The sequence below is a fragment of the Hemiscyllium ocellatum genome, chromosome 39, assembly GCF_020745735.1.
Source record: "Hemiscyllium ocellatum isolate sHemOce1 chromosome 39, sHemOce1.pat.X.cur, whole genome shotgun sequence".
In the NCBI taxonomy this organism is placed as follows: Eukaryota; Metazoa; Chordata; class Chondrichthyes; order Orectolobiformes; family Hemiscylliidae; genus Hemiscyllium; species Hemiscyllium ocellatum.
The window spans coordinates 42,928,767-42,949,885 of record NC_083439.1 but is presented as its reverse complement, the minus strand read 5'-3'; the positions used below and the strand labels follow the sequence as shown (position 1 = coordinate 42,949,885).

The following is a 21,119-nucleotide window of genomic DNA, read 5'->3' as shown; positions in this document are numbered from 1 at the left end:
CTCTGCCTCCCCCCTTACCTCTCTCGCCCTCTCTCTCCCTCTCACCCTCCACGCGTTTCCTCCCTCCCCTCCCCTCCCTCTCTTGCCCTCCCCTCCCTCCTTCTCCCCTCTCGCCCTCCCTTCCCTCCCCACCATCTCCCTCTCACCCCCTCCTCCCTCTCTTCCTCCCCTCCCTACCTCCCTTCTCTCGCCCTCTCCCTCTCTCGCCCTCCCCTCCCTCCTTCTCCTCTCTCGCCATCTCCCTCCCTATCGCCCTCCCCTCCCTCACACTCCCCTCTCTCGCCCTCCCTCTCTTCATCCCCTCCCTCGCTCCCCCTCTCTTCCCCTCCCTTCCCTCTCTCTCCGTCTCGCCCTCCCCGCCTTTCCTCCCCTCCCTTGCCATCCCTTCTCGCCTTCCCCTCTCTCGCCCTTACCCCTTGCCCTCCACTATCTCGCCCTCCCCTCTCTTGCCCTCCCCCTCCCTCTCTCCCTCTCCTCTCTCGCCCTACCCTCTCTCACCCTATCTCTCACTTTCCCCCCTCTTCTCCCTGCTCCTTCACTCTCTCTCCACCTTCTCTCACTCTCAACCGCCCTCAATCGGTGTCTCTCTCTCTGCCCACGTCCCTCCGTTTCTCTCTGACTGAATCTCTCTCCCTCCTGTCCCTCCCTCCCTCTCTCTCAGACACACTCTTTCTCCGTGCTCCTTCCCTCTCCCTCTGACCCCGAGAGTGGAGGTGGGGTGGGGTTGGTCATGGGGCTGCGTATGGTGGGGGGTGGTGAGATGGGGTAGAGATGGAACTGCTGGAGGAGGCAGAGATGGGCAGGACAGAGAGTGTGAGGGTGAGGGGAAAGTGAAGAGTGGAGGCAGGTGGAGAAACCGGGGTTGGGGCGGTTGGTGTGAGAGGGAGAACGAGGGAGAGTGAAAGGGGGAGGTTGTGAGAAAGAGTGAGTGTGCAGGGAGAGAGAGGGAGAAATGTGGAGTAAGAGTGGGGGAGATGAAATGGGGGGCCAGGTTGGAAAGGGGATGGGGAAGGGGACAGAGGGAGTTAAACCCAGCTCCTGAGCCCAGGGCGCGGTGCCCTCCCCTTCCCTGAGGACCAGGACTTGGGGCTGAGTCTGTCTCTCTCCAGCTCAGCTTCTCCAACACAAAGACACACAACAACATCGGTCCCTCTGCTGCTCGGCACGCTGTAATCAGCATTTTTATTGGTTACAAATGGAAGTGATGGATACAGTCAGTGGGATGGTGCCTTTTCTCACTGGCCCCTGAGTTGTGAGAAACATTGAAATGTTTCCCTGTAACCCCCCTGTGGGATAAGGAGGGACAAACCAGCGCTCCCCTCAGTCTGTTACCATAGCGACAGGCTGCTCCATCGCTGAAACACTGAACTGAAATGAGAAAATCCCGGATGGTGTGATTAATGAGGGAATTTGATGGATGGATGGATTTGGGTGAAGGGATATTGCAGCACATTCTTCAGCTGCTGCCTGAACTTAGTCTGGGTCACGGCATAAATCGCGGTGTTTGTGCAGCAACTGAGGAGCTGCAGCATGAAGCCCAATTCCTGCACAAAGTAATGGAGATACAGAGGGGTATCCACAATAGCCCACATCCGGGACCATATAGAATACAGCATTAACGTTGACCATAACAGGATGAAATTGGCCGAGATCACAAACAGTAAAATGATGGATTTTTTTCGGTTTCTCATTTCAGTGTCAGACTGAGCGTCCCCATTGGTGTGAGCGCGGAGTCTCCTGCGGGCTCTGCTGGTCACTAAAATGTGTCTGACGGTGAGAACATTGAGCAGCAGAATCAGGAGAAATGGGACACCCGGGGTTAGAATGTGGTGGAGGAACTCGATTGTGACCCAGACACTGGAGAATCGAACAGCGACTGTTACATCACAAAACCAGGGGGCGTTCCCCAGCAAATACCGAGCCGTGAGCATAAAATACCAGGAAATGTTCTTTAAACAGCTCAGCACAGTCACTGCTCCCAGAACCACAGCCGCCGTTTTCTCACTGCAATATTTACTTTTCAGCTTCTGGCAACAAATGGCCACAAACCGATCAAAGGTGAAAGTGACGGTGAACCAGACAGAGCAGTCAGTGGCTGCATAAAGCAGGACGGCGTGGATATTACACACGGGGACGGAGTCCCTCAGGAAATAAAACTGTTCCTGATAAACAATGGGAATGTGTCTCAGGATCAGGTCGAGGATAATGACCAGGAGATCCGCCGCTGCCATGGCCCCCAGGTAACGTCTGACACATGGAGACAATCCACAATCTTTATAAAGCAGGACGTGGATGGTCACTACGTTAACTGTGAGGAAGGAAAACAAACCCATTATCCATCAGCCTGGAGGCAAAGGGACCCGTTTGATCGGGGACACAGTGAGATTTTCAAATGTGTCCCTGTATTCAGGGATTTACGAAAATAATTGGAGCTGGAATAACAAATGGGAAGGTCGGAATTACTGACAAAAACGTGTCATAAACCACAAGAAACCCTCCCTCCCCAAACACACCGAGGACAGATGGTTTCTAGAACATCCCCACACACTTGATCACTCGAGAGCAGACACAGGTCACTCCTTCCCAGTTCCTGATACGGAGGGTGGGAACGATTCTCTCCCAGTTTCCTGAAGACAAACGGAGTTGGGAATTTCCTGTATTTTGGTCTAAATTGTGGTCGATCCTGTGTCGTGGAGAAATGTAAACGCAGGGAAAACGTATTCCCCCCTTTAACTGCCTGAGGGGCCTTCGGGACAGTGTCTCCTTCTCCCTGGAACGGGATCTCTTCCCTCGGGATCTTATCGTTTGTTCAATTCACTGACGTCCGGCCGTTCACAAACAAACAACGTCAGGGACAGAACGTTCCGGGAATGTCGGTTATAGAATGTCAGGGACAGAACGTTCCGGGGAATGTCAGTTATAGAATGTCAGGGACAGAACGTTCCGGGGAATGTCAGTTATAGAATGTCAGGGACAGAACGGTCGGGGGAATGTCAGTTATAGAATGTCAGGGGCAGAACGTTCCGGGGAATGTCGGTTATAGAATGTCATGGACAGAACGTTCCGGGGAATGTCAGTTATAGAATGTCAGGGACGGAAACTTCCGGGAAACTCCGTGACCTGTCCATCACCTTTCACCCCTACCCACCCGACCAACATGATGTACTGTGCACAGGCTACATACCTGTCCCGCACGGGGAGCTGCACTGACCACATCATTGTATTATCTATAAACCTCAACCAGACAGTCTGACCAGCACAGAGACCTGTGCAGTGATCACCCGTGAATTAATCTGTAACCCAGGAGCAGTTACCCTCCCAGCATGTAGGACTGTGTACACCACCCCAGTGCATTGATCTGTAACCCAGGAGCAGTTACCCTCCCAGCATGTAGGACAGTGTACCCCACCCCAGTGCATTGATCTGTAACCCAGGAGCAGTTACCCTCCCAGCATGTAGGACTGTGTACCCCACCCAGTGCATTGATCTGTAACCCAGGAGCAGTTACCCTCCCAGCATGTAGGACTGCGTACCCCACCCCAGTGCATTGATCTGTAACCCAGGAGCAGTTACCCTCCCAGTATGTAGGGCTGTGTACCCCACCCCAGTGCATTGATCTGTAACCCAGGAGCAGTTACCCTCCCAGCATGTAGGACTGTGTACCCCACCCCAGTGCATTGATCTGTAACCCAGGAGCAGTTACCCTCCCAGCATGTAGGGCTGTGTACCCCACCCCAGTGCATTGATCTGTAACCCAGGAGCAGTTACCCTCCCAGCATGTAGGACTGTGTACCCCACCCCAGTGCATTGATCTGTAACCCAGGAGCAGTTACCCTCCCAGCATGTAGGACTGTGTACCCCACCCCAGTGCATTGATCTGTAACCCAGGAGCAGTTACCCTCCCAGCATGTAGGGCTGTGTACCCCACCCCAGTGCATTGATCTGTAACACTGTGTTAGATCCCTGCCCAGTGTGGGGAAACTTGCAGCCCATGCTGGAGGTGAAAGGATGTACAGCTCCCACCCATTTACAGCTCCACATCTGTACTGTACCATGACAAGGGGGTGCTGTGGGTGTGTACATCACTTCTGGAGAGAGATGGCGAGGGAATCAGTTTAAAAATCATCACATGGGAGGGGTTTGGGTTATAGACAGAGAGGGGGAGACTGAGAGACAGTGTCATGGACGCATGTGTTCCCAGGTTTCGGAATGCTGAAACGTAGACACTTTGATAGCATCCGGTATCATAAGCCAGTCTTCCCAGGAAAGATGGGAAAAATGATGGAGAGTTTTGGATGAGCATTTGTTCTACAGCTTTGTAAATGGGAGTAGTTTCAACAGAATCTATGACTCACTGGGCTGATTCTAACAATAATTTGCCTCAGTGTCATTTTCATTGAGTGTGACAGAGAGATTATCTGTACGAGGCCAAGCTAGGTTCCTGGGGCTGTCTTACTAAACACAAACGCATTGACTTGCCCCCCCCCCCTCCCCCACCATGGTGTTCCTCTCATTCAATACCAGCCCGATTCTCCCACCCATCATGGCTGGAGGGACTCACAGTTGCCCGGGTGCCCCTGGATATTCCGTGACCCCTGGCACTGGCGCCATCTTTGAAAGTTCAAAGGGCACACAGTTGAGCTTTCTCAGTTTGGAGCTGCCCTGCACAGTTTACCCCGACCTTGGCAGCTAAGGGGCAATTACACCACGGTTTGTCGACAGGGTCACAGAGGTCCTGGTGGATGGGCTAGTACAGAGGGGGACCATTCTCTTCCCAGTGGGGGCCACACCAGCAGACCCACCGAGCATGGTCTGAGCTCCCCACCCAGCTCAGTGCAGTATCTGCGGTCTGAAGAAATGCCCAGCAATACAGGACAAGCATCAATAACCTTTCCCGCTCTGTCAGGATAAGGGTCACTGTATTCTCTCTGCTCCTTCACACTCACGGTATATCTGTTATAGCACCGACCCCCAAACAAAGCTCCTGCTCATATACACCCAGGGCCCTCTGTTCCTGCAGCCCCTTTATAATGGCACAGCCTGTTTTAAACTGTCTTTCTTTATCTTTCATACCAAAGTGCATCACCTCACACTGCTCTGCATTGATCCCCGTCTACCAGCGTGTCACTGTCCTGTTAGAGTTCCACACTGTCCTCCATAGACTTTAAAATCCTTGCAGGTTTCGTACCATTTACAAACATTAAGATTATCATAGTGTCCCAGTCCCCATGAAACAACTGAAATCCTGCCCCACACACAGGAGTGTGAGCAAGTGAAATACTGATATATTCCCACGGACAGAGTCGAATAATGACATACTGTCAATGGAGCAACAAAAATCCTGACACATACGAGACAGAGTAGATGAAATATTGACAAACCACAGAGCAAGAGAAATCCGGATAGGTTCCACTTATCTATATTCATCAGGGTATAATGGGATGAAGTTTAGTGTGTACTGTACCTTTAAGAGAAAGTGAATGCTGCTCTGAACTGAGAGCTTAGAAATACTTGTGATATGAGAGGATGGCAGACCCAGAAACAATATATTGCTGTAGAGCTGGAGTCGGGTAATACGCAGTTAAGAGATAGAGGGTCTCTTTCAGTTCACTTTCAGTGTTAAAAACTACATTGTTGTTTGTATTTAAACAGTGGAATTTGGGAGTTCTCTGTCACTCATATTTTAACAGTTTACGAGGCGAATTGAGCATTTATTTATGTTTAGTTTAAGTTACCAGATGAGATCTATGCCGTGTCCTAACAATTGCTGAGTGTGTATCTGTGTGTCTCTGTGTGGGGCAGGTCTGGCAGTCTCTGTTGTGCTTAAAGTGATGCAATGCCACCCTCTGCTGGCCTCCACACGCCACTGCACAGGCATTGGCAGAGGGTGAAAACCAACAGGGATTCATTCAGAGAGGGGGAGAGAGAGGGCAGCTGCTCACAGCACCATCCAAACTGATGTCTTATCCATGGACTGATCTAAATGTCCTTTAAACGTTGTAACTGTCCCTGTTTCCCCAAGTTTATTCCACACACAAGCCAGCTTCTGTCTAAAATACTTATCTCTCCTTGAAGCTCAATCCCTCCATTTCCAGCAACATCCAGGTTAAACTCTTCTGAACCCTCTCCAGCTTAATAATATCAAGGTCAATAATATCAAAGTGAATAGTCAATGTATTTTGTTAGGCTAATGGAGACCATATCTAGAGGACATAGTTGTAAGGTAAGAGGGGAAACATTTAAAAGTGATCTAAGGGCAGCTGTTTCACCCAGAGGGTGGTGTGCCTATGGAATGAGCGGGCAGGATGTCCAGACTGGACACAGTATTCCGGGAGAGGTCTCACCAATGTCCTGTACAACCTCAACATGACGTCCCAATTCCGATACTCAGTGGTCTGACCATTGAAGACAAGTGTGTTAAACACCTTCTTAATCACATTATCTATATGAGATGCAACTTTTAAAGAATTATACCTGACGGCCGAGGTCTCTGTTCTGCAACACTGCCAAAGGCCCTACGTTTAATTGTATAAGTCCTACTATTGTTGATTTACCAAATCCAATACCTCACATTAATCCAAACTAAACTCCATCTGCCACGCCTCGGCCAGTGAGTGAGATTACCACCTCCTCACCTTCTCCGTTTAATTTTAAAATGCCCATCCCTCTCCAGGAGGCCTGCACACTCCGGCCTTGATTTTCACAAAGACCCTGAGCTTGGTTTGCCTTGTGTGGTTAGAGGGAGGAGGGACAGATTGCAGACACAGTCAGTGGGGAGGAGAGGCTGGACAGTAATCAACGGCCTGGTTTCATTTCATGGTTTTAGGCAGAGGGCAGACACACGTAAGAGTTGGGTTATACTGATCGGTGTTTTGGGACCAGAAATTATGGTCTTTCTCCGTGTCTGGTGTTCAGTAATAAATATCTATTTGAGACCCTTCATTGGGCAGATTTTGAAGAGGCCTAAGGGGCAACTTTTCACACAGAGGGTGGTGTGTGTGTGGAATGAGCTGCCAGAGGAAGTGGTGGAGGCTGGTACAACGCCATCATGTAAAAGGCATCTGGATGCTGACAGACCTGCCGAGCATTTCCAGCAATTTCTGTATTTGTTGAAACAAAACATTCATTTTAACACAGGTATCTGTGTTAGCTGTCTGGATACAGAATTGGCTGGCCAGCAGAAGACAGCGAGTGGTAGTGGAAGGAAAATATTCTGCCTGGAAGTCTGTGGTGAGTGGTGTTCCACAGGGCTCTGTCCTTCGGCCTCTACTGTTTGTAATTTTTATTAATGACTTGGATGAGGGGATTGAAGGATGGGTCAGCAAGTTTGCAGATGACACGAAGGTTGGAGGTGTCGTTGACAGTATAGAGGGCTGTTGTAGGCTGCAGCGGGACATTAACAGGATGTAGAGATGGGCTGAGAGGTGGCAGATGGAGTTCAACCTGGATAAATGAGATGTGATGCATTTTGGAAGGTCAAATTTGAAAGCTGAATACAGGATTAAGGATAGGATTCTTGGCAGTGTGAAGGAACAGAGAGATCTTGGTGTGCAGGTACATAGATCTCTTAAAATGGCCACCCAAGTGGACAGGGTTGTTAAGAAAGCATATGGTGTTTTGGCTTTCATTAACAGGGGGATTGAGTTTAAGAGTTGTGAGACCTTGTTGCAGCTCTATAAAACTTTGGTTCGAACGCACTTGGAATACTGCGTCCAGTTCTGGTCGCCCTATTGTAGGAAAGATGTGGATGCTTTGGAGAGGGTTCAGAGGAGGTTTACCAGGATGCTGCCTGGACTGGAGGGCTTATCTTATGAGGGGAGGTTGACTGAGCTCGGACTTTTTTCATTGGAGAAAGGGAGGAGAAGAGGGGACCTAATTGTGGTATACAAGATAATGAGAGGCATAGATAGTGTTGATGGCCAGAGATTATTTCCCAGGGCAGAAATGGCTAACACAAGGGGTCATAGTTTTAAGCTGGTTGGAGGAAAGTATAGAGGGGATGTCAGAGGCGGGTTCTTTACACACAGAGTTGTGAGAGCATGGAATGCATTGCCAGCAGCAGTTGTGGAAACAAGGTCATTGGGGACATTTAAGAGACTGCTGGATATGCATATGGTCACAGAAATGTGAGGGTGCTTACATGAGGATCAATGGTCGGCACAACATGGTGGGCTGAAGGGCCTGTTCTGTGCTGGACTGCTCTATGTTCTATGTATTCTGAATACATTAAACATTTTATTTTTTTAATGACGCAGGGACATATAAACATATCTTCAAAGCGACCGAGACCATTTCCTGCTCAGGGTATGGCTCTGTGTATGACAGCAGCAATGATGCACCGACATGGAACAGGGAATGTGATGGAGACATAGTTTGGACAATGTACAAGGAGACCTCACATGGTCCAGTTTGGGAGAGAATGACATTATTGTGTGATTCAGCTCAGAGAGGGAGAAAATGTCACCTGCCAGAGAAGAAACGGCCTCTTGCACTCTCTCCTTCATTATTCCTCATCACAGTAACGTGTGCGAGCTAAAACAAAACTCTACTGTCATCGTTACCAATCTTATTTTTATAGAATCCCAGCAGTGTGGAAACAAGCCCTTCGGCCCAACAAGTCCATACTAACCCTCCAATCAGTAACCTTCCCATGCCCTTACAGTTACCACTGACTAGTGCACCTAAAGTAGAAATCGCTGAACACTATGGACTATTTGACCAATCCACTTGAATTATACAGCTTTGGGCTGTGGGAGGAAATGGGAGCACCCATCAGAAGCTCACACAGACAAGGGGAGAAGATGCAAACTCCACGCAGATAGTCTCCCGAGGCTGGAATTGAACACATGTCCCTGATGCTGTGATGGAACAGTGCGAACTACTGAGCCACTGTGCTAACCTGGGACATCCTGCCAGCCTAATGCAAAGGGAATTCCGCCAAATCCAACTCTCCCAGGATAAAATCCCATTGCTAGCAGCTGTGTGAGTACAATATCTTCAGAAGCAGAGTAACATTTTGGACAATCTCTCAATTTTTCCTTTTGTCATTAGTTACACTAATATTTGGACAAGGTTCTTTCAATGTGAAATTGCAGAGATTGTGTGTGTGTGTGTGTGTGTGTGTGTGTGTGTGTGTCAGTGTTTTTAGAAAGGGAAATATTGATTATGTATTTGCAATACCCAAACAGTTTGCCATCCATTTTTCCATCATAGTTGGAGTAACATTGCTCTGGATCATAAACGTGCTATTTCAGCAGATTACAGAAACCAGCCTGACTTGTTCCTAAAACTGACCCTGACCCAGTCTGAGACCGATATCATCGGCCACATCACCAACCTGGTTACATTTAACATTTGTTGTGAGCAGTGGAGGAGTGGGACTAGAAAAGGAAACAGTGACCCAAAAAGCCGGGGAACTGTAGACCGGTGAGCCTGATGTCAGTGGTGGGTAAGTTGTTGGAGGGGATTCTGAGGGATAGCATTTACATACATTTGGGAAGGTAAGGGCTGATCGGGGTAGGAAACGTGGCTTTCTGCATGGGAAATCATGTCTCATTAATTTGATTGAGTTTTATGAAGAGGTGACAAAGAAGATTGATGATGGCAGTTTGGTAGACATTGTCAATATGGACCTCAGCAAGGTGTTCACAACATTCTGATTGGTAGGCAGATTAGTAAGGTTCGGTCACATGGGATAGAGAGGAAGCTCGTCACAATTGGCTTGAAGGAAGAGGGATATTTTTCAGACTGGAGGCTTGTGAGCAGCAGTGTGCTGTAAGAATCAGTATTGAGTTCACAAAACATTTCATCATTTATGTAAAGGATTTAGATGTGGATATTGGGACCATAGTTAGTAAGTTTACAGACAACATCAGAAAGGTGGTGTAGTAGATTATCTCAGAGTACAACGAGACCACAAATAGATGGGACAAAGGGGCAAGGAGTGACAGATGAAGTTTAATTTAGATAAATACGAAGTTAAGCATTTTGGGAAGGTAGATCAGGGCAGGAATTACATACTTAATGGTAAGGGCCTGGTGAGTGTTGTGAAACAAATGGACATAGAGCTGCAGGTACATTGTTCCTTGAAAGTGGAGTCGAATGCAGACAGTGTGGTACAGAACAAATTTTACAAATTTGCCTTAATCAGTCAGAGCATTGAGTATAGGAGTTGTGGTGGCAAGTTGCATCTGTACAGGATGTTGGTGAGGCCACTTTAAGAATACTGCATCCAACTCGGTTTTCTGCAGAAAAGATTTACACGGATGTCCCAGGACTGGAGGTTTGAGCTTTAGGGAGAGGTTGATTAGTTTGAGGTGTTTCCCCTGGAGTGTCAGAGGCTGAAGGGTGACATTATAGAGGTTTATAAAATCATCAGGGGCATGGATATTCTGAACAGCCATGTTCTGCTCCCCAGGGTAGGGGAGTCCTGAACAAGAGAGCATAGGTTGGAGGGGAGAGGACGAATGATTTAGAAGGGACGTGAAGATAAATGTTTCACACAGAGTGGTGTGTGTACATAAAGTGCTGTCAGAGGAAGTGGTGAAGGCGGTTACAATCACACATTTAAAAAAGTATCTGAAAGAGGAGGGATATTGGCCAAATGCTGGGAAATGGGACTGGATCAGATTTGAAATCTGATCGGAGTGAACAGATTGGACTAACGGGTCTGTTTCCGTTCTGCAAGATTCTCTGATTCTATAAGAGGGATGACGAAAAATTCTGGAAGTACCTTTCAAATCCGAATCCTCTTCACTGGAAGTTTATCTTGCCGCTATGTTCATATTGATTGAAAGCTGCGTTCGTGAAATATTTGACAGAGAACTGAGTCATGGGTAATGGGGCGCGGACAGGAAAGTGGGGCTGAGACCACAACCTGATCAGCCATAATCTTAGTGCCTGGTGGAGAAGGTTCAACGTATCTAATGACTCACTCCTGTCCCTCAATCCCGTGTTCCTGTGTTCCATTCAGACCATTAAACCTGTTAGGCAGGAGCATTTAGGGGCTACTTACTTCTATAACCTGGTGCACAGAAACAGAGGAGATCATTCGGCCCTTCAATATTGTCCCACATGCTTTGAGTGATTTGAGAAATGTAATTGTAAAACCCAGGCTGGGTATGAAAGAGGCCCCTCATCTCTCTTTATAGAGATTCCCCTCTCTGAAACTTGTGCTCCGTTCGTTGGTCATGTTGTAGACCCAAATTCACTATGAATACAGCCCCCATACCTCACCCAGCGATGGCTCACAAAATCCTCTTGTCTCTCTGACGGCAACATTCAATAACAGAACATTCATGAAAATAACACCCACTAACTTTCCAATAACAGAATGTGTGAACATCAGACACAGGGGCAGGTCGTTCACTCCCCAAGCCTTCCTTCTCCTCCACTAAGATCATGGCTGATCTGCTCTTGGTCTCAAATCCTCTTTCGCATCCAATTCTTCATTGCCCTCAACTCTCTGACAGGACACATGGGTTCAGATAAAAATAACTGACCCTGATATCAAGGCTTCTGTTGACTTCTGTTGACATCAAGGATCTTAACAAATCTGAACTTAATGGGAATCGGAGAAAACTCTACAGTATTTGGAGTCAAACATGGCACAAAGGAAGATGTTCATCAGCTCAGTCCTGGGTCACCTCTGTGGGAGATCCTCAGGGTAGCTTCCTCTTCACAAACACCTTCAGCTGCTTCATCAATGTCTCCCCACCCTCACCCTCCTCACCATAAGATCCGAAGTGGGGATGGTCAATGCGGATTCCACAATGTTCAGAATAATTTGACGCCCCCGTCAGCTCCTGAACTGGATTGTGTCCATGTGAAGCAAGACATGGACACCATTGAGGCTTGTGCTTTTAAAGAGTCCATAACAGTCATATAAAGGACTGTCTGACAATGCATATTGCCACAGTAAAATAAGAGTTCATTCCGCACCTCACACTGGTTTCACAGGAATATGAGGAAGTCGTTCAGCCCATTGACACTATTGGAGAAGCGCAGGGACAGCCCATTCAGTGCCTCCAAAATATTACTCAGGAAGAGAAGGATTCTAGTGTGATGGGCCACACCAGAGCCCCTCGACAATATTTGAAGGCGGTAGCTGAGACTCTAATGTTTCCTAATTTCAAAGAAAATGTAAATTGTCTATTCCAGATGCAATGTGAGTGGTCAAACTACTTGGTGTGAAGCAAAACACCATTTACTTAAACATGATAGATGAAATAAAACCAAAGAAAGAAGAATTTAGAGTAACGTATTTATATTAGACAAGTTAACAGAATAATAGATCTAGGAACTAATACTAATGACCGTTCTAATACTGGAAATCATATGAACACAGCCCTTGGCAAAAAGGGATATTCAGACACTGATTGACACAAATATTTCTCCAATTCAGGATTTCAAAACAGCACCAAGAGAAAATCCATACAGAGTAGCTGCCAGGAGACATTCACTAAAGTTTTCAACTCAGTGGAGACCCCAATAATTTCTGATGTTACTGAGAAACCAAAACCCAGAAATCCTAATTTGTTAGAGCTGACCACACCCATTCCATCTGCAGTAAAATAAACCTAAGGCCTCACTAGTTATTTACTCAAGTGGTCTTAACTAGCCAGCTGGGTAACAGTCATTCAATCTTTCTCTTAAAAGAAACCAGAACAAAATAACCTCTTAAAGCTACAGCATCATCACACTAGTCAGCACATCGAGCTGTCATACAGGAACTAGCGGTAACCAGTCAGGCCCTTGGCCCTGTCCAATCGGACGAGGAAGAAGCCAGTCAGTCCCTTGAGTCACTTATTCAGGAACAGTAGGAGGCCATTCCCACCTCAATGCACTTACACAGGGGCAGAATGAGGTAATTGATGCTGATTCCTGATGAATGGCTTATGCTCGAAACATCGATTCTCCTGCTGTGCTTTTCCAGCAAACCACTGTCTACTCTGATCTTCAGCATCAACAATCCTCGCTATCTCCTAATTGATGCTCTAACATGGTGAACAAGTGGAGCAGAGGCTGCACAGACAGACTGCTCCACGTTGTTCTTCTTAGCTCCGTCTGTCATGATACACACGTGGGACTTTAACGCGGTTTTCTAGTGGTGAGGAGGGAAGCCAGATGTCTTGTGTGAAGTCACAAGAAGGCACCTTCCATCTCCGAGAAGCCAGCCTGGTGTTCTCTATGTAGGGTGGAAGCTGGTGGGAATGGCTACCTGTTTCAGATGGAAGGTATTGTGGCTGCTGTTGGGGATTGTGAGTAACCTGACGTTCAGTACGGGTTCACACGCCAACTGCAAAATAATGTGGGGAGAGTTAATTTAGGCAAATAAACTATTAGGAAAGTCACGTTAGACTGATGGATGGACTCTCTAAGTTCAAATAATGCTGATCTTGTTCATGTCGATCTTGTCTCGTGCACGTCCTGTTCAGTGTAACCTGTATGCCTTACTCTGTCCAAGTCTATTTCCACCGCATGATCTGTCTGGCCATGTTTACTATGATCTGCCTCCACTGCTCATAAATAAAGTGTTTCCCTGTACTGAGGTACACGTGGCAATAAATCACACCAATTAATCCTGGGTAAAGTATGGAATTTCTCACCCTATCAATGTCTCTTTTGGAAATAAGTGATCGCTGCCACTACTCAAGTTTAACGTCACCATTTCATCTTCTCTCACAACTCTACTGATTAAACACTCAGCTTCTTCACTCTATCCTCGTGATACCATCATCCGTGTCTGTGGTAAGGAGATCATTCCTTACAAAGGAGATCAAATCCGTAGAGAGTGTCTCAACCACGCTCTCAGCAAGGCCCTACAACAGCAGGAAGATGGCATTACTTATGTACTTGAATCATCTTACAATGAAGGACAGCATACCATTGACTGCACCCATTACTTACACAGGGTTTGATTCGGAGCAGTCAGCATAGACTTGTGAGTGGGAGATCATGCTTCCCAAATTATTAGAGTTCGTTGATGAAGTGACCAGGAAGGTTGATGAGGGCCGAGCAGTAACCATAGTCTCTATGGATATCAGTAAGGCCTTTGATAAGGTTCCACATGGCAGGCTGCTCGGGAGTATTACATCACGTGGAATGCTGGGGAACTGGCCAATTGGATACACAGTTGGCTTGACGGTAGGAAGCAGAGGGTTTAGTGGAAGGATGCTTGTCAGACTGGAGGCTGGGTCCATGGCTGTGTGTTATCTATGATTTGGTTGAGAATGTACAAGGTATGATTAGTAAGTTTACAGATGGCACTAAAATAAATGGGAGCATGATCAGTGAGGAAGTTTATCAGAAATTGCAGCAGGACCTTAATCAGGCGGGGAAGTGGGCCGAGAAATGGCAAATGGAATTTAATATAGATGCGTGATGACTTGCATTTTGGAAACTCAACTCAAGGTAGGAGTTGCACGGTGAATGGGAGGGCCTTAAGGGGTGTAGTGGGCAGAGAGATCTTGGTATGTAGGTGCACGGTTCTCTGAGAGTGGAGTCACATGTAGACAGGGCAGTGAAGAAGGCATCTGGCACACTGACCTTCATCAGGCCGGACATTGAGTATGGAAGTTGGGAATTTATGTTGCAGTTATACAGGACTTTGGTAAGGCCACACTTGGAGTATTGTGTTCAGGTTTTGTCACTTAGGGAGCACGTGTCTATCTCCTCAGGAACTCATTACGGTACCTTGCTGTGGCAACCAACAGGGTACACTTCGTTGTTCAGTACTTCCCAGGAGCTGAAAAATTATGCCATGTTCTTCGTGACCTGCAACACATTATCAACGAGGATGAGCACCTCCACTGCTTGCCTTTAAACAACCACCAAACCTCAAACAGATCACATGTTCATAGCAAGCTGCCCAGCTTTCAGGACAGCGCCATACAACCCTGTCACGGTAGGCGCTGCAAGACGTGTCAGAGTGTGGACATGGGTATTACCATTACATGTGAGGACACTTCCCACCATGTACGTGGCAGGTACTCATGTGACTCAGCCAACATTGTCTATCTTATACGTTGCAGGCAAGGGTGCCTGGAGGCATGGTACATTGTGGAAACCGAGCAAATGCTACGGCAACAGATGAATGGGCACCACATAACAATCAACAGACGGAAGTGTTGCCTCCCAGTTGGGGACACTTCTACGGTACAGGACATTCGACCTCGGACCTTCGGGTGACAATCCTCCAAGGCAGACTTCAGGACAGGCAACAGCGAAAAGTGGCCAAACAGGGGCTGATAGCTAAGTTCTGTACCCAAAGGGAGGGCCTCAACCGGGCCCTTCAGTTCATGTCATACTACCGGTGACCACCATTGCACTATATACACACACAGCCACACTTACACACACACACACCCAGAGTCACTCCTATACACACACATACACACGGACACACTTTTACACAGACACGCACACAGACTCTCACGCACACCCTTACAGACACACACACTCCCACACTCACACATGCATCCTCTCAGAGACTTAGACCACTCTACACTCATGCAGGCACATATACCCTCTCTCTCACAGACAATCGCAAACCCCCACCCCAGACACATACACACTTCCACACTCACACATGCACACCCTCACAGAATTAAGACACTCTGCAATCACTACACACACATATACACTCTCTCTCTCACACTCACAACCCCCAAGCCAGACAGACATACACACAAACAGACACAAAGACCCACATGCGCCCATACATTTTGTGGGCTAAATTTTACTTGCAGAGTTACATTGTACTTTGCTCAAAAACTGCATGAATACAGTAAAACTATGTTATCTGACTTTTTAGGTTAGAATCGATCTAAAATCATGGCATAGACAGAGAACACAGGGTGCTAACACCTTCGACATATTGTGTAACTAACCTAATTGTTACAGTTAACCTGAGAATGCAACTTTTAACAAAAGGTTTTTTTGATTTACACACGGAAGAAGCTAAACTATCATGGTATTCGAACAGATGAAAGACTCAACAGAAAATCAAGGTGATTTTCAATATGTAGTTTCAGTTACATCATACTGTAATGTTTTGCTATAAATGCTGTGCCTTACAATTTTGTCCCCCACAATCACCTGAAGAAGGTGCGGTTCTCTGAAAGCTAATGTGCTTCCAATTAAACCTGTTGGGCTATAACCTGGTGTTGTGTGATTTTTAACTTCGTACACCCCAGTCCAAGACCGGCATCTCCAAATCATGATTACTGTGAAGTGGAATCGTATTAATCGTTCTCCAGTACTCTGGCACCTCGACTATCGTCAGATTCTAAACAAAATTAATGTTAGGGGCCATCTCGCCACGTTATTCATGCTCTTCTCAAGCATTATCGTGAGATTTTCTCCAGATCTCCCGTTATGCATGTGGAGTAGAGAAGGACAATGATTTTAGACAATGCTGTGTATTACCCTAGAGAGCTGAGACTGCTCTAAACTGGGTGTGAACCTTTCACCACCCTGGTAATGTTTTTGCTGCCTCTGTACAGGATCTTAGTGAGATGACATTGGAGTAGTGTGTAAAGAATTTTTCTACTCAATGAAGAAAGTGTATTGTTATATTGGAAGGAGCTCTGAGATAGTTCCCTCAACTGATTCCTGCAAAGAAAGTGTCTTAGGATGGAGAGATAGCAGGAAAGTGGAACAGAGGCCGCGATAACATCAGCCATGATTGTATTCAATGGCGGAGCTGGTTCGAAGGGTTGGATTCCTGACTGATGCTCCTCGTCCATACTCAGCCTTTCGACTGTGTTACACAGTATAACTGAGGACTGTCTATCAAACAGGAAGCAGGCTCTCTGGATAAGTCAGTCTCAATCAGTTATAGAACATAGAACATAGCAAAATACAGCGCAGTACAGGCCCTTCGGCCCTCAATGTTGCGCCGACCGAATCCTACCTAATCTACACTAGCCCAATAACTTCCAAATGCCTATCCAATGCCCGCTTAAATGACCATAAAAAGGGAGAGTTCACCACTGCTACTGGCAGGGCATTCCATGAACTCACAACCCGCTGTGTAAAGAATCGACCCCTAACATCTGTCCTATACCTTCCACCCCTTAATTTAAAGCTGTGTCCCCTTGTAACAGCTGACTCCATTAGCGGTAAAAGGTTCTCAGTGTCTACCCTATCTAAACCCCTAATCATCTTGTACACCTCTATCAAATCTCCCCTAAACCTTCTTTTCTCCAATGAGAACAGCCCCAAGTGCCTAAGTCTTTCCTCATACGATTTTCCTACCATACCAGGCAACATCCTGGTAAACCTCCTCTGCACTCTTTCCAATGCCTCCACATCCTTCCTATAGTATGGCGACCAAAACTACACACAATACTCCAGATGAGGCCGCACCAGAGTCTTATACAACTGCAACATGACCTCAGGACTCCGGAACTCAATTCCTCTGCCAATAAAGCCCAGTACACCATATGCCTTCCTCACAGCACTATTTACCTGGGTGGCAACTTTCAGAGATCTGTGTACATGGACACCAAGATCCCTCTGCTCATCCACACTACCAAGTAGCCTACCATTAGCCCAGTAATCCATCTTCTTGTTACTCCTACCAAAGTGAATGACTTCACACTTAGCTACATTGAATTCCATTTGCCACCTTTCTGCCCAGCTTTGCAACTTGTCTATATCCCGCTGTAACCTGCCACATCCTTCCTCACTATCCACAACTCCACCGACTTTTGTGTCATCCGCAAACTTACTCAACCAGCTTTCAAGCCCCTCCTCTAGATCATTTATAAAGATAACAAAAAGCAATGGTCCCAAAACAGATCCTTGAGGTACACCGCTAGTAACTGCACTCCAAGATGAACTTATACCATCAACTACGTTTGTCAGAACGTCACCAGTGGAGTCACACAGTGACCAGTGCGGGTACCTCAACTATTTACAATCTACAACAATGATCAGGAGGTTGGAATAGATATTCAGATACTGAGTTTGGTGATGTCGCTTGGATAAGCAAGAGATAAAATTATCAAGAGAGGGTGGAGTGTCTGCAAATAGATACAGAAAGTTCAAGGCAATAGATAATAATTTGGAAGGAGCAATACAACATAATATAACCTGCAATTTCATTTACAGGAATAATGGAAGGCAGCATCTTACTGAAATGGAGAGGGATTACAGGACTCAGTGATACTGGGTACTGGGGAATTCACGGAGACCCGTTTGGACATGGAAGGTTTTGCTCCATCCCCGATGGTCTGCTCATTGACACTCCGAGTGACCCCATTGCTCTCTGTACACATGGGATACTTTTGATGTGGTTGGTTGGTGGTGGGGATGGTGTTTTGAAACGTGTAGTAAGGGGATGGCCTTTATCCAAGATACAATTATTCCTTTCTATATGGAGACCCGTAGATGGTGGGAATGGCTGCCTGCTTCTGAATGAAGGAACTATGGCTGCTTTCAGGACAGGGGTATTCACCAACATAATATACTGTACATGGACACACTGTAACATTAATAGAGAGAGAGCTCCTTCAGTTCCTCTACCTCTCGCCATTTAATGGCTACTCTGCAGGTACCATGTTCACCTTCGGGAATCTCACTATACTGGGAAAATAAGGATACACCTGGCAGCATCCCGCTGAGGGTGAAGTCATGTATTTACCTCATCCACCATATACATTCTCCATCACCGAATGGTGACATTGATGTTGAGATACTGGGAGAAGACGGAGCTGTCACCGACTCCGGCCTGGAAAGTTTCGGATCACAGAAGCTGAATGAAACTGTGACCCTAATAGCCACCGGCAGCACCGTCCTCCCCCTGGCGTGAAGCTGCAGGTCGTGTTGAAGAAGGTGACACCGCTCTGTGACCAGATCCATGTTCAGTCCAGATCCCCTCACACTCCGCTCCTGGGTTAAGTTTAACTTGGGAAGCTGTTCCTGGAAAACCTGGAGTGGATACAGCAGATCCCTTTCCCAACACACACTCACTCCGTGGTTTCAGAGCTTCCCCTGTCTGCAGCCTCTGCTCCATTTGGTGTTCATGTTACACACCCAGATGCTGTTACTACAGTCCCCATGTTCCATCCAAAGTTGGCTCACCAAATCCTCCGGTCTCCCTGAATGTCTGAGGCAGCTCAGAGCACAAGCCCCAGCAAACCATGCCCAGCACCTCCACTAACTTTTCAACAACAGGAGTCAGTCAGAAACCCCTCGGCTACAAATATTGTGGACCAGACCAGATCCCCGCAAAATATTTTAAGAAGGCCACTTAGACCCAAACCATTCCTTATTTTAAAGAGAGATGTGAAGTGCATTTTCCAGATATGTTGTGACTCGTCAAAGCACTCAACATTAAGCCAAATATAATCTATTCAAATGCTTTAGCTAAAATACAAACAAAGAAAATTTTGGGAGAGCTTATATGTTGGTACACTTACACAAACAATAGATACCGTACCTTCTTGGTATACACTGCTTGGCACAAAGATAAATTCAAATACAGATTCTTACATGCAGTTTTTTGATCCAGGAAAAATCAACATCAACAACCATCTCAGAGAGAAAAGCAGCTGGGGATCAGGTATTGAAACTTCGAACCCTGATGGGATCTCCAACAGCTTCTGAATGCTGCAGCTAAAAACAAAACGAGAAACCCTGGTCTGGGAGAGCTGGCCACTGCCCTTCCTTTGTTATCACCGTTTTAATAGAACCTAAAGGCCTCCTCAGTTATTTACTTAAACTGTTTTCAGACAGCAGTTCCGCACCTCTGCCTTTAAAACTTCTCTTAAAAAAAACAAGAGAAAATAACCTTTTTATAGTGATAGGATCCTCAGAACTCCACCTTTAATAAAATGATCTATCAATATACAAAGATGGATTCATGTTAGACCTCCTAATCTTCTTCTATTAGTAGCAGATAGAAAGGATAGTGAAGAAGATGTTTGGTATGCTTTCCCTTATTGGTCTTAGTATTGAGTACAGGAGTTGGGATGTCATGTTGCGGCTGGACAGGACATTGATTAGGCCACTGTTGGAATATTGCGGGCAATTCTGGTCTCCTTCCTATCGGAAAGATGTCGTGAAACTTGAAAAGGTTTAGAAAAGATTTACATGGACTAGAGGATTTGAGCTATAGGGAGAGGCTGAACAGGCTGGAGCTATTTTCCCTGGAGCGTCGGAGGCTGAGTGGTGACCTTATAAATGTTCACTAAATTATGATGGTCATGGATAGGATAAATAAGCAAAATCTTTCCCTGGGGTCGGGGAGTCCTGAACTAGAGGGCATAGGTTTAGGGTGAGAGGGGGAAGATATCAAAGAGACCTAAAGGGCAACCTTTTTCACGCAGAGGGTAATACGTGTATGAAATGAGCTGCCAGAGGATTTGGTGGAGGCTGATACAATTGCAACATTTAAGAGGCATTTGGATGGGTATATGAATAAGAAGGGTTTGGAGGGATATGGGCTGGGTGCTGGCAGGTGGGAGGAGATTGGGTTGGGATATCTGGTCAGCATGAATGGGTTGGACTGAAGTGTCTGCTTCCATGCTGTACACCTCTATGACTCTGTGATTCTGTGATTGCAATGCATACACACACACACACACATATAATATTGACTCTGAGCATATAAATGTTCACAACGAGATTCGATTTCAGTCATTTTACTCCTGCCACAGAATGCCTTTGTCTTTCTTCATCCACGTCCCCTGAATGTGTCAAAACTTAGTTTTCTCGCCCTGTCAATTGCATAATTTCAAATTGGATGGCAGCAATAATAAGCTCAATCGAAACAGACTGGTATTTTTTCACCTGAACGTCTCCAAAAGTTTTAAGGGGTCACGATCAGTGATAAAGATTTGTCTCATGTATGTTATTCGCAATTTAAATGCTGAAATGTTGTAACGCCAACACCAAGCTCAAGGCCTCCTTCCCCATTGTGGAATAAATCTGTTGATGTTTGCACTGGACACTTCAACCACAGATTGCATAATGGAGCACTCCTCATCTCTCCAATAGTCCTTCTGAATGACATAGCTCCTCATGTCTCAGAAAAAAATAATTACATACTTCTGTACCTCTTAATGCTATAACCTCTTTACCTGCTACTCCTGGCCTATGCCAGTAAACCT

General features: G+C 46.5%; 1 protein-coding gene across 5 annotated transcripts in view; it reads left to right on the top strand.

Moving 5' to 3' along the window:
* Positions 1-18,136, top strand: part of LOC132834280 (uncharacterized) — a 20,192-nt gene extending 2,056 nt beyond the window's left edge. Inside the window, exons 1-5 of one of the 5 annotated variants that reach the window (XR_009647161.1) lie at positions 1,741-1,923; positions 2,025-2,240; positions 7,138-7,230; positions 15,033-16,010; positions 18,118-18,136. Coding sequence is in view for 2 of the 5 variants with exons in the window: in XM_060852997.1 (XP_060708980.1) it covers positions 1,762-1,923; positions 2,025-2,240; positions 7,138-7,230; positions 15,033-15,317 (756 nt within the window). In the remaining 3 variants the exon portion in view is untranslated. Of the gene's footprint in view, positions 1-1,729; positions 2,241-7,137; positions 7,231-8,255; positions 16,160-18,117 lie in introns of those variants that run through there. The other 4 variants (XM_060852997.1, XR_009647163.1, XR_009647162.1 and 1 more) reach the window with 4 other exon arrangements.
* Positions 18,137-21,119: the final 2,983 nt, after the last annotated feature.